The 14,150-nt window shown below is 37.2% G+C and overlaps 1 protein-coding gene across 2 annotated transcripts in view; it reads right to left on the bottom strand.

The window, feature by feature from the left end:
- The window catches only part of LOC135075522 (lachesin), a 93,930-nt gene that overhangs the window by 74,092 nt on the left and 5,688 nt on the right, over positions 1 to 14,150 (bottom strand). For both annotated transcript variants that reach the window (XM_063969949.1, XM_063969956.1), the window contains exon 2: positions 1,799 to 2,002. In XM_063969949.1, the coding sequence (XP_063826019.1) occupies positions 1,799 to 1,880 (82 nt within the window). In that variant the 5' untranslated portion in view covers positions 1,881 to 2,002. The remainder of the gene's footprint in view (positions 1 to 1,798; positions 2,003 to 14,150) is intronic.

Raw genomic sequence — 14,150 nt, 5'->3', positions numbered from 1 at the left:
TTAGACGCTTGAAATTTGTCATGCAGGTACCTTAGTAAACATAAAGTTTAGTTACAACAGGATATTGCAAAATTCCCACGGGGACGGGAGTTAGCGGGAAAAAACATTTGTATGAAAAATCTAAACCGATTAAGTTAGACGCTTGAAATTTGGCATGCAGGTATCTTAGTAAACTTAAAGTTTAGTTACAACAGGATATTGCAAAATTCCCGCGGGAACGGGAGTTAGCGGGAAAAAACATTTGTATGAAAAAATCTAAACCGCGTAAGATAGATGAAGGGGGTAAAACGGGATCCACGCGTACGAAGTCGCGGGCGGCCGCTAGTTTAAAATATTATTTTTGCTTACATGACATAAAATATTTTTTAATAATTATAAACTTACTACCTACCCTTTTCACATGAACGCGTAGAGATATTAAAGTTGAAATTCATATCAAACACTTCTTAAATCTAATTGCCTCTAAACTGTGAGAAATTCTAAATCAACGCAAAAATTCAAAACGCTGAGGTAGGTATCTACCTACCTATAATGCAAATATAGGAAAAATAAATAAATAAAAAATAATCATACCGCATATTTTGAAATTCGCCACTACTCGCAACGGAATCAAGTAAGTAATTTGATTTAATACGTCATAAATTGTAAACCGCTACGTTTGTACGGCGGAACCCTCGGTGTGCGAGCCCGACTCGCACTTGGCCGGTTTTTATCTATAGGTACAGCTTTCATCCATTCTGCGATTACGAATTTACCTACAGACAAATTCTGTTTGATGTTGATTGATTGTAGAAAAATAAAAATGTGTGTAAGAGTAATCGTCGTATTGATTTTATGAGGAAAATCTTATTAAGGTTTTATAAGTGACAAAAGTATTTTCTTACATAATAGTTTGTATGTGTTGAAAATGTTGTTTTGTGGTTAGAAATTTTGACTTTTTTCATTTCATAGGTCCAGTCTGGTCCAGGGTTCGATTTTAATTTTTATTATGACGACGTTGTAGACTCAATTTAAACTGCTTGCCTGGTACTTAAGAAACATGATTCCGTTTTTCATAGAGCACTATAACTCACACAACAATTTATAACTCTTAGCTCCAAACATACATGTAAACCTAAGTAATAACAAGTTAGTACGACTGTAAATAGAAAAAAAATCTGCGTAGCGTTTTAAAACGTAAAATTAATATGGCTGCATTTATGTTTGCCAACACTGTAGACTACGGATAGTTTAGTGTCATGAAAAACGTATTCGTGCGGGCGTAGCAAAAGCTTGCACTTCATGAAATGAGAGCGACTGCGAAACAAAACAGGGTTGGCCAAATGTTTTGAATGTGCGGTCTGTTGTTCGCTGAGCGTACCGTCCTAGGCAAACAGATGCCTCATACCCGTTTTACCTAATTTTACGTTAACGACCTACCTGCAATGAAATGAATTATCTGTTGTTTTGGGTAAATTGGTGACTACGTCATAATATTTCATGATCATTATTATGTTCAGCTAATCAGAGTCTACTACTGGAAGTATGCTTCAAAGAGCACCAAAGAGCGTGATTTTCATCTATGTCATAAATGCTTATCTTGCTTTTATCTCCTTTTAATACCGTTGGTTCATAGAGCATCTTTAGATTTTCATTGCAAGTACGGAGATGATGGTTTGCAACCGAGAAATGAAGGTTTATTTAAACAATTAACCTATTCTTGTTTTAATTACTTGGACTGGTTTCTTATGTATTTCATATACTATCTTTGCCGTTGGCAGGGACATAAATAAATAAAAAAAACGAAAATCCAACTTACCGAGAAAATTGACGTGTAATATGGCCAAAACTAGAAGTCGAGCGAGAGGTCCGCCTCCTCGCGTGTGCGCACCCGCCGCCATTTTGTTTCAGCGCGTCACTGCTCTGTGCTGCCATCTATCGCCACTCCGCAGTTTTGTTGCCCGCCTTGATCTTCGCATCTTGGGTTATCGCGTATGTCGATTATGCATACCCTTCTGGTTACCTGTAAAATACAACAATAATTTAGATGATCAGCTATACGAGTAAAAATCTCACTGTTTATTTATCTGTTACTGCTTGAATGTTATTTTTTTTTGTGAAGCGAATAAAATATGTTCTGATCCAATGTAGTACGTTAGGTGGTTCAGGTAATACTTATACTTGTTGTAAAATCAACAATCAAAATGTAAAAAAAAATTTTTGGTGTTTGATATTTACTGTTAGTAGTTTTTCACGTGAAATTACGTGTACAAATAGACTGCAGGTATTCCCTTTGTCAACAATCGAATGCAACGTTGGACAGACAAAAGTTCTTTGCACAATAAATTGTAGTATCTCCGAGTGGTAAATGTGAAAATATTCGTATTTTTATTCACATTCCGTTTGCGGAGCGTAGGAACAGTCGAACGTTATCTAAAATATGAGTGAATGCGGGGTTGGCTACGTGCGGTCGGTTCTAAAAGAATTTGATATCAAAGATTCGCTCTCGGGATACGCCGCGCGGATGCCCTGAGCGGCGAGCGGGACAATGACTTAAATGTATGGAACTGACTTATTAGTCCCAGGCCCAGCTACTGTTGATTAGTAACAGATTTAATAAAAGATAAGGTACGAGTAGTAAGTAGGTTTCTTTTGACAGAGCTACATTATATATTTTTAAATTTTATGCCTATTTTATTATTTATTTATTAAATGCGCTGATGACATGCTGCGTGCACACGTCAGTGCTGACCAATTGCCTTGACTTGTGCATTGTCACCTGTGGGCTTAGTGTGAGTTTACATCAAACGTCTACACTAGTGACTGCGTAAAAAAGTGACATTAAATGTATGACGGATTGTACAGCGCCCCTGGTGGAAACTTTCAAGAACTAAAATTTTCATACATATTTTTAACGCGCTCGCTAGTGATGGCGTATGTAGAACTCACTCAAAGCCCTCTGTTCTATTACTTCACTTACTGAACAGTAGTTCAGTGGAATAGTAATTCCAGAGGTTGCAGGTTCCATTCTTTCATTAATTGCAAACAAACTTATACTCATGAGCACATAGTACTGATCTGGGTTTTAATATCTATTGTCAAATAGATACCCAAAGTTTCTACTATTGAACTATCACTGGGTCGTTGACTGTCAGAGTGACGTCTCGTTCTCACATGTCATATCTAGCAGATCTCTACATCATCGGAGCGGTCGCCACGCTACATATTATCACAAATGGATACAGTGGTGTCTTTTGGCCTCTCGTTGCTATGAAATATAATGTGCATTACGGCCCGCGTTTTGCTAATGGTGGACTTTTTTTATAAATACCATACAATTTCCCGTTACGTTTTTTGGAGCGTGACCAATGTTTGCACTCTTTTTGGGGTGCTTTTAGTGAGAATTGATTATGAATGTGTCAGATATACAACGTGTCTGAATCCCTGATTATTATAAAAGGAAATAGATTCTGTGAAGTATTTTTGAGACAAAAAGAAATAAATACAAACATTGTTTAAATGAAACAGTTTGGTTAGATTAGTCAGAAGAGTCTCTATAAAATTTTTCAAAGGAATTGCCAAAATTTTTTGCGCTGATTTATTGTTCAATCCAACCATACTCTCTCTATAGTAATCTATGTATAGCTTTAGCTATGTGTACAATCACACGTTAGTCGGAATTTAATCGCGGAAACCCGATTACAATACGATCGCCATCGGAAGTTGTAAATAAATCACTTGTACGCGCATACATTTCCTTTTTAGCTGCAGTAGTGCTGTACACGCCTTACCTTTTTTCGATGTTCATCTTTTTCAATTCGAATTTTTCATTTGTTTTTGGATCTGGCAGTAAAATTTGTTTTAGGTTAAGCACACAACACATTGGTGACAAAGAATTTTTTGACACGATTTTTTTTTACAAAATACCTAATACCTACTTATTTGTTTTGATGAAATATCTCGTTTTGTTGTTAGGTAGGTCTAGCCAGAATAGCTACGAACATTCTAAGTAAATTCTTTTCAGTATACATTTACAACTTTCTAAATCTAAATTACCCCAGAAATGCGCAAGAGCTCGCTTACAACTTAACAAAGCATTCAGCATTCCTTCCCGGGAATGCAGTTCTTTACACTATGGCTACACTGACCACTCATAAGTTACGCTTCAAAGTTATGCAGTGAACCATGGTGAATTATTTCAATTTGCAAGTAGCGGAAAATAGTTGAAATGAAGTTTTTAGGGTTGCCTCGCATGATTAAATTTTGTTGGGCAAGGGAAATGTGATGAGTAAATGCTTCAGTATGTTTCTTATTAAGAATTATCTTCATTATAAAAGGCAATTTAGGTTTTTAGGGCGAGATTAACGAACTTTATCCTTTTATGATTAAAATAGGTCGATCTAATTTCTCTTTTAGAGTCTAGGGGCTTACGTAAAATATTAGTCTTTTGTAAATCCGTTCAAACGAAGGGTAGAGTAGCATTGTTTTGAATTTTTCTTTTCCCTTAATATTTAAGTAGTTGATTGAAGTGATAACCCTCTTAATCCATTAGTATCATAAATGGTTCAACGATATGATTCAAAAAGTCTATAACGGTACCTCAACTGGGAATACTTTTGTAATGATGTTTTTAATCGAGATTAAGACCTCTGAGCTGAGAGAGTTCAAGTACCTAAAACACTATCCATGGAGGCTACATGTGACTGAATTACGTACAAAACCATCAAATGTATGTAATTAGAACATAACCAAATCAAGATCTTTCACTAAAACGTTCCCATTTCAAAAATCCTGAATATTTCGTTTGGTGCACTTTCAAAAAGAATCAACAATTTATCAGCATTGCAACGTCAAAAGCTGCATGATCGATACAATCAAAATCACTACCATTACGCTAAACGAACAAGCACTTATTGCAGACAAAGCAGATGAACTCCGATTTAATCAGGGAAATGTCGAAACTGACACAATATACTCAAATTAATGAACGATCAACTGAAAACATCGACGAATTGGCAGTTGGCTCATTTGTAAGGGTAGCAATTATAAACCAGTGTAATCAGGCCGCGACCGAGTGTGGTCGTCCGCCTGATGCGGCGCAATCAAGTGATTAGTATTTCAGTGGCTTTGGTGCTTCTATTAGGCTGAGTTGCACCACTTTGACAAACGTATAAAATCTGTCAAACTCCATACAAAAAGCACCGGATAAAGTAATTGTTATTGTTAAAATAAGGTAGTGCAACTCAGCCTTAGATATGTGTACATTGTTTTATAGCTCACTATTTTGAAGTCTTGAGCACGATATGAATCGATGCCCAACTCAAAGATGCCGAATAATTTCTAACGTGCTTGATTTGATGCTGGTCTGAATTTATCGCGTATCCAGTGTTGTTTCACAAGTCATTTACGAGTAAGCAGATTTTCCAAATCATCCAGAAATAGACATTTAGAGCTGCTTGGACCTAACTTGTGGTAATTTAAGATAAAGTAGCAGATAGCTGCAAGCTGAAGTGGCAATAGGTCTTAAACGTTAGGGATTAGAAGCATCTCGAGTTGCGACCATTGCAGGAATTCTAAGATAAATAAATAAATAATAAAGAACTAAGTAAGGCTCGGTTGCACCATCTTACTTTGTATATTATGGTAGCTACGGTCAAAGTAATATTGGTAAGATAGTGCAACTCAACCTAAGTAGTAAATAAATTGGTAATAAATAATAAACCCTATCGACACAGGTTGCCATAAAGGGACAAGGATAAATCTCATAGTACAAAATGCGTTGAGCAATTTTTAATCTTTATTCAAGCTAAGCCTTATGAATCCCCGTTACAGAATACCATGTGCCAGGATATTCCCGAAAAAAAGTTATTCCCAAAATAGTAAAATCTCTAGAGACATCGGACACGCTTTGAACTTTCGAGCAACAAGAGATTCTGAATCCGCGTGTCCAGCGTGTGTCCGTCAGGGGCATCCTGTAATTAATACGGACATGTACAGCGGCGACGGCTAATGAATAGGGTGTACGGCAAAAACTGGCCGGTCATATAACACGAGGCGAATATCAGGCCCTGCTTGTGTAGGGTGCGGTGTACACGGTATGCAAGAACGTTATGATGGATGTGTAGAATATAGAATGCGTTTTCAGTCTATTGTAAGGTGCGTAATGTGGAACACAACTTACACAATTCCAACTCAAGAGTTCAAGCCTTTGATTGATTGAATTGCAATATTTTAAACCAATTAAAATTGATCAATTTTTGAGTTTAGATTTATATTCAGTGTGTTATCTTAATTTTATCAAACTTCGTTCTAACTAAATAGGTGGGTGAGTACCTAACACAGACCGTTTAGTTTATAAATCCTTCTCATGCCGTATTGCCGGGCGGCAATATACGCGCGAATCATTATTTTACGAGTTATAAATAAATACCTACTCTATCACATGAATATTTAACCACTGTTTAAATAAAAAAAATGTAAAAATTACAGTTAATTAAAATTCTATAATTTTTTCTTGATAAAATTCTCCTGCAGTTCTGTAAAGAACTTTATTTATTGCTTATTGCTGACGAAACAAAAAAAAAACTAAAACATAACTAAAGATACACTGTGTAATCATAATCTTTAGTTTAATAACATGAAAAGGTACTCGAGCCCTCTCGTGTGCGACCGACCTAACCCGCGGACGAAACTCTAGATGTCAAAATGATAGGCACATATTGGCCAGCTATTGATTTTCACCCGGCGGGCTGACGCTGCAAATTTATTTTCGGCGAGTCAACTATAAAGGCAAGTGGATGTTTTAATTTTAAATTGCACGGGCTCAAATGTTTGCCCTTTGGCGGTAATTTGGTGATTTTACGTGACTTCACATTTTTCGCGAAACGTTTAGTGAAGGTTTAAACTTTTTCAAGTCAGACGTGAAACAATGATCATTCATTAACACAAACTTGATTGCGTCAGGTTATGATTAATTATTATTTTTTGTAATTATCACCTAGCTACGAATTACAAATGGAACTATGTGTTTAAAACTAAGTGGAGCTATTGTGACTTGATAACTGATTATAATAAGAAATATCGAACCAGTTTTGAGCGTCTTTTGATGAATAAAAATACTTTAACTACTCGTACCTCACTCATCACACTAACATTTTCAGCAAAAAAAAAATGTAGTTGGGGTTGGCAATGTAGTCCTTTTCAACCGACTTCAAAAAAGGAGGAGGTTCTCAATTCGACCCGTATGTTGTTTTTTTATATGTTTGTTACGCGATAACTCCGCCAATTATGAACCGATTTGAACAAATCTTTTTTCGGCGTATAGGTAATACCTCAAGGGTGGTCCCATTTAAATTTAATAATAGAAAAAACAACCCCCAAGGGTGGAAAATTGGGGATGAACTTTTTTATACGCAATATCTCCGCCGATTATAAATCAATTTGAACGATTATTTTTTTGTTGAATAGGTATTATCAAAAGGGTGGTTTCATGCGAATTTGAAGAAAATATTTCACCCCCAAGGGTGGAAAATTGGAGATGAACTTTTTTATACGCAATATTTTTAATTTTTAGTTTTTTTTTTGTGTTCACGCATTTGAAGTCGGTTTTATTTTTTTTAAAAGTTAATTATTACCACCAAGATGTGCGGAACCGGTTTTATAAAAATAGGTATAATTATGTAGGTCCAAAAAAACTATCAGTCCAGGTCTCATACAGCTAATTTAGTATTGATTGGTGCCTTGATTTTTTAATTTAGCATAATTTTCGTTATCTTATCATTACCCAATTTTTAGATAGACCGTAATCTTTTCACAAAACCGACAACAGTTTTTTTTAAGCTTATTCTATTGTTTTTGTTATCATCAGAATAAACGTTGAACATTCGGAATTATTCACGAGCTAGCGGCTGGTTCATACGCAATCGGAAATTTACAGCTCAATATAAATCAGCGAATAAGTATTCGGTTCATAATTTATGGTACACTTCTAACCCGTTGTAGGGTAATGAATGCGTCCGCAGATATCACTCGTCTTTAAATTAACCCTAAGGAAGTAGTGAAGGGTTACTGTCTTACTCGAGTTTCTAAAGTACTCGAGTTTTGCCACAGTTTGGTTGTGATTTTTGATTCCGATTTAAAACACGTCCGGGAACTCACTAAAAAAGGAGTGGACAAAATATTATGTTATGACCTATGATTGTGAGCTTAATACAAAAGTTTATTTATTTAAAAAGTAGTTTATGTAAATTTTACGCAATTTATTCCCGACCCCCTAACCCCCTTTACTTCTTTTTTTTCTTTACCTTTCATAAAATAGGTGTCCTATATTCTAGATTCGACGGAAGACGGATTAGCAAGCTGAAGTGGCAATGGGCAGGACACATAGTACGCAGAACTGACGGCCGATGGGGCAGCAAGGTTCTGGAGTGGAGGCCGCGTACCGGAAAACGCAGCGTGGAACGTCCACCTACAAGGTGGACGATGACATCATAAAGGTAGCAGGAAGGCACTGGACGCAGGCCGCTACCATCCGGGCAACATGGAAAGCATTGGGGGAGGCCCATGTTCAGCAGTGGACGTCCTATGGCTGAGATGATGATGATGATTGATGATTCTAGATTCTCATGTCCAGAAACTAAACTTAGATTCTGAGTAGTTACATCACTAAAGGAAACAAACCCTTCACTTGAACGCGAATCCACTTTCTACTTCTCACACTATTAAGATAAGGCGTCGGAATAAAAATCACATACATCAAGTTTAAAGGTGTAATTGGTTTTTATCACTTCCGACTCGTGTTAAGTTAGGTCTAGGGTCGTGAAAAATGCCGGTCAAGATGCAATAACTATATCTCACTAGTTTTCCGGCCGCCTTCTATGTTTTTGTTGAAAAAGTTTGATATATTTTATTGCGTCCCCTGAATTTGGACGAAGGAATAGGATTGCTGTATTAATATAGAAAACCGATAGCTACTTATCGTAACAGATATTATCTTTAAACGACATTCAAAAAGTATTTCAGCCAATAAAATTGTTCAAATAAAGCTACGTAATGCGGTTCTAAGAACGGAAAAGTGATATGTTATGAAAATAATAATCTTCAAATATGGCAAAAAAGTAATAAGGAGCGCGCAGCTTTTTATCAAAGCTCTTAAAAAAATTCCGTACACCGAAATTCATACAGAAAATGAATAGAATATTAAATTATGTTGGCCCGCATTTTGTAAAACTGACGAAGCTTCTTGTTAAGCTTTCAAGGAGCTTTTAAGTTAATGAACAACTTATAAAAATATCTATTGACTCTACTCCAAATCTTTCGTTTAATGTTATGATAAGAGTAACAAAGAAAGTAATTAGTTGGGTTACTTGTATTTTGGCATAGGTAAATAGTCTTGTCTATTCAAAGTATATTGGCGGTTTCCTGTATTTATTTTGTATGGTAATATAGAAATTTATTCAGTTCCAGCGTAGTTTAAGGTTACAAAAGTTCATCAAGATAGTATTAAGACAAGTTTTGAAATATATCTCTATGTTAAGTTAGTTAAGTTACATTAAACAAATGAATTAATGGAAATAACTTTTTCTCTTTGGAAAACGTCATTTTCGCTAAGTAGCAACAAATACCCAGCTGAGTTTCACTTCTTTTAATTTCGATAAAATATTTTGTGTCTGAATTGCACTGCTAAAGTCACTCGTATTTTGCAAGGAATAAGGCGATTTTAAGATCTACACGCTTGTTGTTGCGTTTATAGTCCATGCCAATATGCATAGATAATTTGCAAGTCAATAAGTCAAGTAAGGACACCAAGCACGATTACCCGCTTTTTCCACATATTTCTTCAGGTTGTCAGTCATGCCATGACTGTGGTAAAGTCCTAAGACCAAATTCCTCACCCCGTTTATTACCTTTATCAGTCAAATTATTTTCATTACCTCCAGAAGCGCATAATTATTACTAAAATAAGATTTAAAAAGGCGCGTCGTTCAAGGGTTAAAACTATTTTTATTGCCACTCCAGTGAGATGGCGTCAATTATGCTAACCGATGCAGGTCGCCTCCCGCTGGTTTTTTATCCAGTTTAATAAACTGCCTCAACCCTGAGATTGGCACGATAGGAAATTGCCAGGGTAATTTCTTAACCGTCTCACTGCCGTGTTTCCTTAACCGGATGACTTGGCGGTTTAAAGGATTCAGGGGCACTTAAGATTTTCATTTTATGAGTGCTTTTGATTCGCTGTCGGGGAAAAAGCGCTTATTGTTAGTAGATTACGACTGCGTATACCGTGTACACAGACAGAGCTCGCGAAAGTGTTGCGTAGTCAGTTTTTATCTGTCGTAGCAATGATATTAGCAAAATGTGATTTAGAACATTACAATGCATAATATAGTCACACGGAGTAGTATTGTGTTTCCTTGAGGTCCAACTGAGCCCAACACCAAAATCAATAGTTATTTGGTGTCTAGTGAATGTATATGTTTAAAATGTTAAAATCTTGCATCTGCTTATTCCCAAAAAGCATTGAACCACAATATGAGGAACATTTTTAATCTGCAGTTTTACATACAGAGTGGCCGTAAAGATTATCTTCATTCGCATATGTGTGAGCAGAATTTAACATAAAAATACTTGGCAATATAGGGATAATATGCACTAAAGACTAACAATGTGATGTTGGAGCAAATGTCTGATCATAAATTTCAATAGCGGTTTCTTCACTCCGTAAATCCGTCTTTAAACTTTGACAACTTCGCGGAAACATGTTGTAGCAAAATTAATACAGGTAAAGGGCTGGACTCAGAAAAGTTTCATAATCGATATCAGTTGAGATAAAAGGAATAAATAAACTTGAAGATTTGAAATGTTACTGACACACATCTGGATTATCAAAAAGACAGTTGAAAACTGGAATGTATCTTCTGGTATGCGTATACGTAAAAATATAGAAGGCACGTATGATTCCTTAGATGCATGCAGCTTAGATGAAGTGAAACTATGGGTAACCTCCTCAGTGGTTCTGGGTTCGATTCTCAGACACTTCCTCACTAATAAATTCACAATTTAACGTCCATGCTCATAAACTTGTGATTTCATGATTAGACCGATATGATAATACCGAGAATCTTATTATTAAAGTCACTAATACATTGAGCATTAGGTAATAAGAAAACAAAGTTGTACGTGTTTATGCCTTTCGTAGTATGCCTATAACATGAACACAATTTAGTAGGTATATTTATTCTAATTTCCAGAAATGGCAAAGTTGAACAAACATTTCAAATATTCAAGGCGAAAGGCGTCGTGAAACTTTTTATTTGTCTACGCAAAGAAAAGATGTTAAGAAAATGTAAACCCACGTTCAACCAGGATAAGGCTAAGCACAGATATAAATAAAACAGAGACAGTGCGACTCTCAAAACGCTCGATGCTATTTGACTTTCAAACAAGATCCGGAAAGTTAACAGTGTCACAAAGTCTAGGCGTGTGCATCGATGCTCGTACCTACTTATAGATACGATTTTTCTGTGAGTAATTTGAATCGATTAGTATTCGAATGACTATAGAGCAAAGCAACCTTCGCTTACTTGCCTAATTCATTTCGTTCTTCATCTGATCAAAGTCTGACATAGTTCAGTGAAACCAAGTGGAACTAATGACTTTTATCTTTCTTGCTGGGAGATTGATTTAATATGGTTGATTTGATCAAGCCAAGCCTTATTATATCGTAAGCTAATTGGGACTAACGTCTATGATCTCATAGTTCAAGAGGAGTCTGACATAGTTCAGTAGAAGTAATAGTTATTATCTTTCTTGCTGGAAGTTTAATTGTATGTGATTACATACAGATACATGAAATATATAATATCAGGGGGTGATTAGTGATCGATACTGATGCCAAAAATGCAATCAGTAAAATTTTTTGTCTGTCTGTCTGTCTGTCTGTCCGTCTGTATGTTCCTTATAAAAACAAAAACTACTCGACGGATTTTAACGAAACTTGGTACAATTATTCTTCGTACTCCTGGGCAGGTTATAGTATACTTAGGAATTCCCACGGGAACGGGAATTAGCGGGAAAATCCTTTTGTATGAAAAATCTAAACCGCTTAAGTCAGACGCTTGAAATTTGGCATGCAGGTATCTTAGTAAACTTAAAGCTTAGGTACAACAGGATATTGCAAAATTCCCACGGGAACGGCAATTAGCGGGAAAATCCTTTTGTATGAAAAATCTAAACCGCTTAAGTTAGACGCTTGATATTTGGCATGCAGGAATCTTAGTAAACTTAAAGCTTAGTTACAACAGGATATTGAATAATTCCCATGGGAACGGGAGTTAGCGGGAAACAACATTTGTATGAAAAAATCTAAACCGCGTAAGATAGATGAAGAGGGTAAAACGGGATCTACGCGTACGAAGTCGCGGGCGGCCGCTAGTTGAGAATAAAGTCTTTACGATCTATTAGTTCAAGAATTGAGCTCTCTTGATCCATTGATCGATCCAGATTTCTTACCACAATACTCAGGAAACAGTCTAAGATTAACAAAAGAACAAAATACAATCTCTATAGTCAATCGATAATAACAACATTCGAATGTCTTCAGTTCGATACATCACTAATAGTCTTATTTATAGAAGCTGCAGTTCCTTTACCCAGTCCGTTTTTGGAGTAATATTGTTCGGAACAAACTACATGTAGGAAATACAAGCGTGTGACGTGTCAGCCCGGAGAGTATCTAATTCCATTCTGGCGCTACGTGACTTTGGGGAACTTAAAATTTCAAGAGTTTATTAGAGACTAGCTTTTGTCTGTTGCTTTGTCCACGTATATTTCGATCTGTTAGTACAGAAAGGAGTTTTATCATTCTCGCCGTGATCAAAAAAACTTTTTTTATATGGCGTTTGACAGATTTTTGACGTTTGTCAAAGTTAAAGTAAGGTGGTGCAACCCTGGGGTGCGATGGTGAGGGACCTCCTCTTGGTGCACCCTGGGCAACGTCCGCGTGGTCTGTTCACGCGGGCGGCTAACTTCTCACCAGCATGGCAGGTCTCGTCAACTCGGTGAGCCTATCGGGCTTAGAGGTGGGCGCCACGCCGGCGCGCCGCCGCCGCCGCGAATTTTTTCACGCCGCCGCCGCCGACGACCAGCTGTCGGCGCGCCGATACTGATACTGTACAAACTATTTTAAATTTATTCCTCTCCTATACTGTACTAATTTGTGTTTCAAACGCAGAATAACTATTTTTTTATTGAGTTGAGCGGCTATTCTAGTTCAATAAAGTCCTAGTATCACTGCGACCGGTACCGATCTATTGTGATCGCCGCTATTTTCCTTACAGTTCGCCTCCGAGTCCTGCATCCATTAGGAATTGCAGTATCTTTTGGGGGGGGGCGATATGTTTTACATCTTGTGGGCTTAGGATGTGTTTGCCCAGGTGTAAGCTCTGCTTGCGCATCAAAGGTCCGCAGTCCGTGAGAATGTGTAGTGGCGTTTCATCTGCCTCTTGGCACATCCTGCACGTTCTTGATTCGGACAGTCCCATGGTGGACAAGTGCTTGTTTAAGCTGCTGTGTCCAGTGAAGGCTCGAACTAAGATGCGCATTTTGATCCTACTCAGTCCTATGATCTGCTTAGAGCATTTTCGGTCATAGGCTTTTATAAGAGCTTTGGAATGAGTTAATCCTAGCGTGTCTGACCATGCCTTAAAGGATTCAGGGTCATTCGAGCGAGACTTTTGGGAATGCCACAAAAGGGTTCTGGACCATATTGTGTTCCCTCCGCTCTCGCTCTGGCCAGTTCGTCGGCATTTTCATTGTCCACGATTCCCGCGTGACCTGCAACCCATCTCAGCGTTACTGTTACGTTTTCCTAGGGTATTCAGTCGACTCATGCAGTTTTCTACCAACTTTGAGGTGATTAAGTTGGAGTTTAAGGCCATCAGCGCGGCCTGACTGTCTGAGTTAATGTAAATTAAGTGGTTGGCATAATTTTTTCGCAGAATAGCTTCCGCACATTCAATAATGGCGTAGACTTCTAAAAGATAGAGGCAAATTTACCCAGGCTTTGAGATAGCCTAAGCTTCGGCTGCTCTCCATACACGCCAAAGCCTACGTTAGGGCCCATTTTTGACCCATCAGTAAACCATATAACAGAAGAACTAACTATAATATTT

This window comes from Ostrinia nubilalis, chromosome 1, assembly GCF_963855985.1.
Source record: "Ostrinia nubilalis chromosome 1, ilOstNubi1.1, whole genome shotgun sequence".
In the NCBI taxonomy this organism is placed as follows: domain Eukaryota; kingdom Metazoa; phylum Arthropoda; class Insecta; order Lepidoptera; family Crambidae; genus Ostrinia; species Ostrinia nubilalis.
Note: the sequence above shows the minus strand (reverse complement) of the source record. Positions and strands in the feature narration are given on the sequence as shown.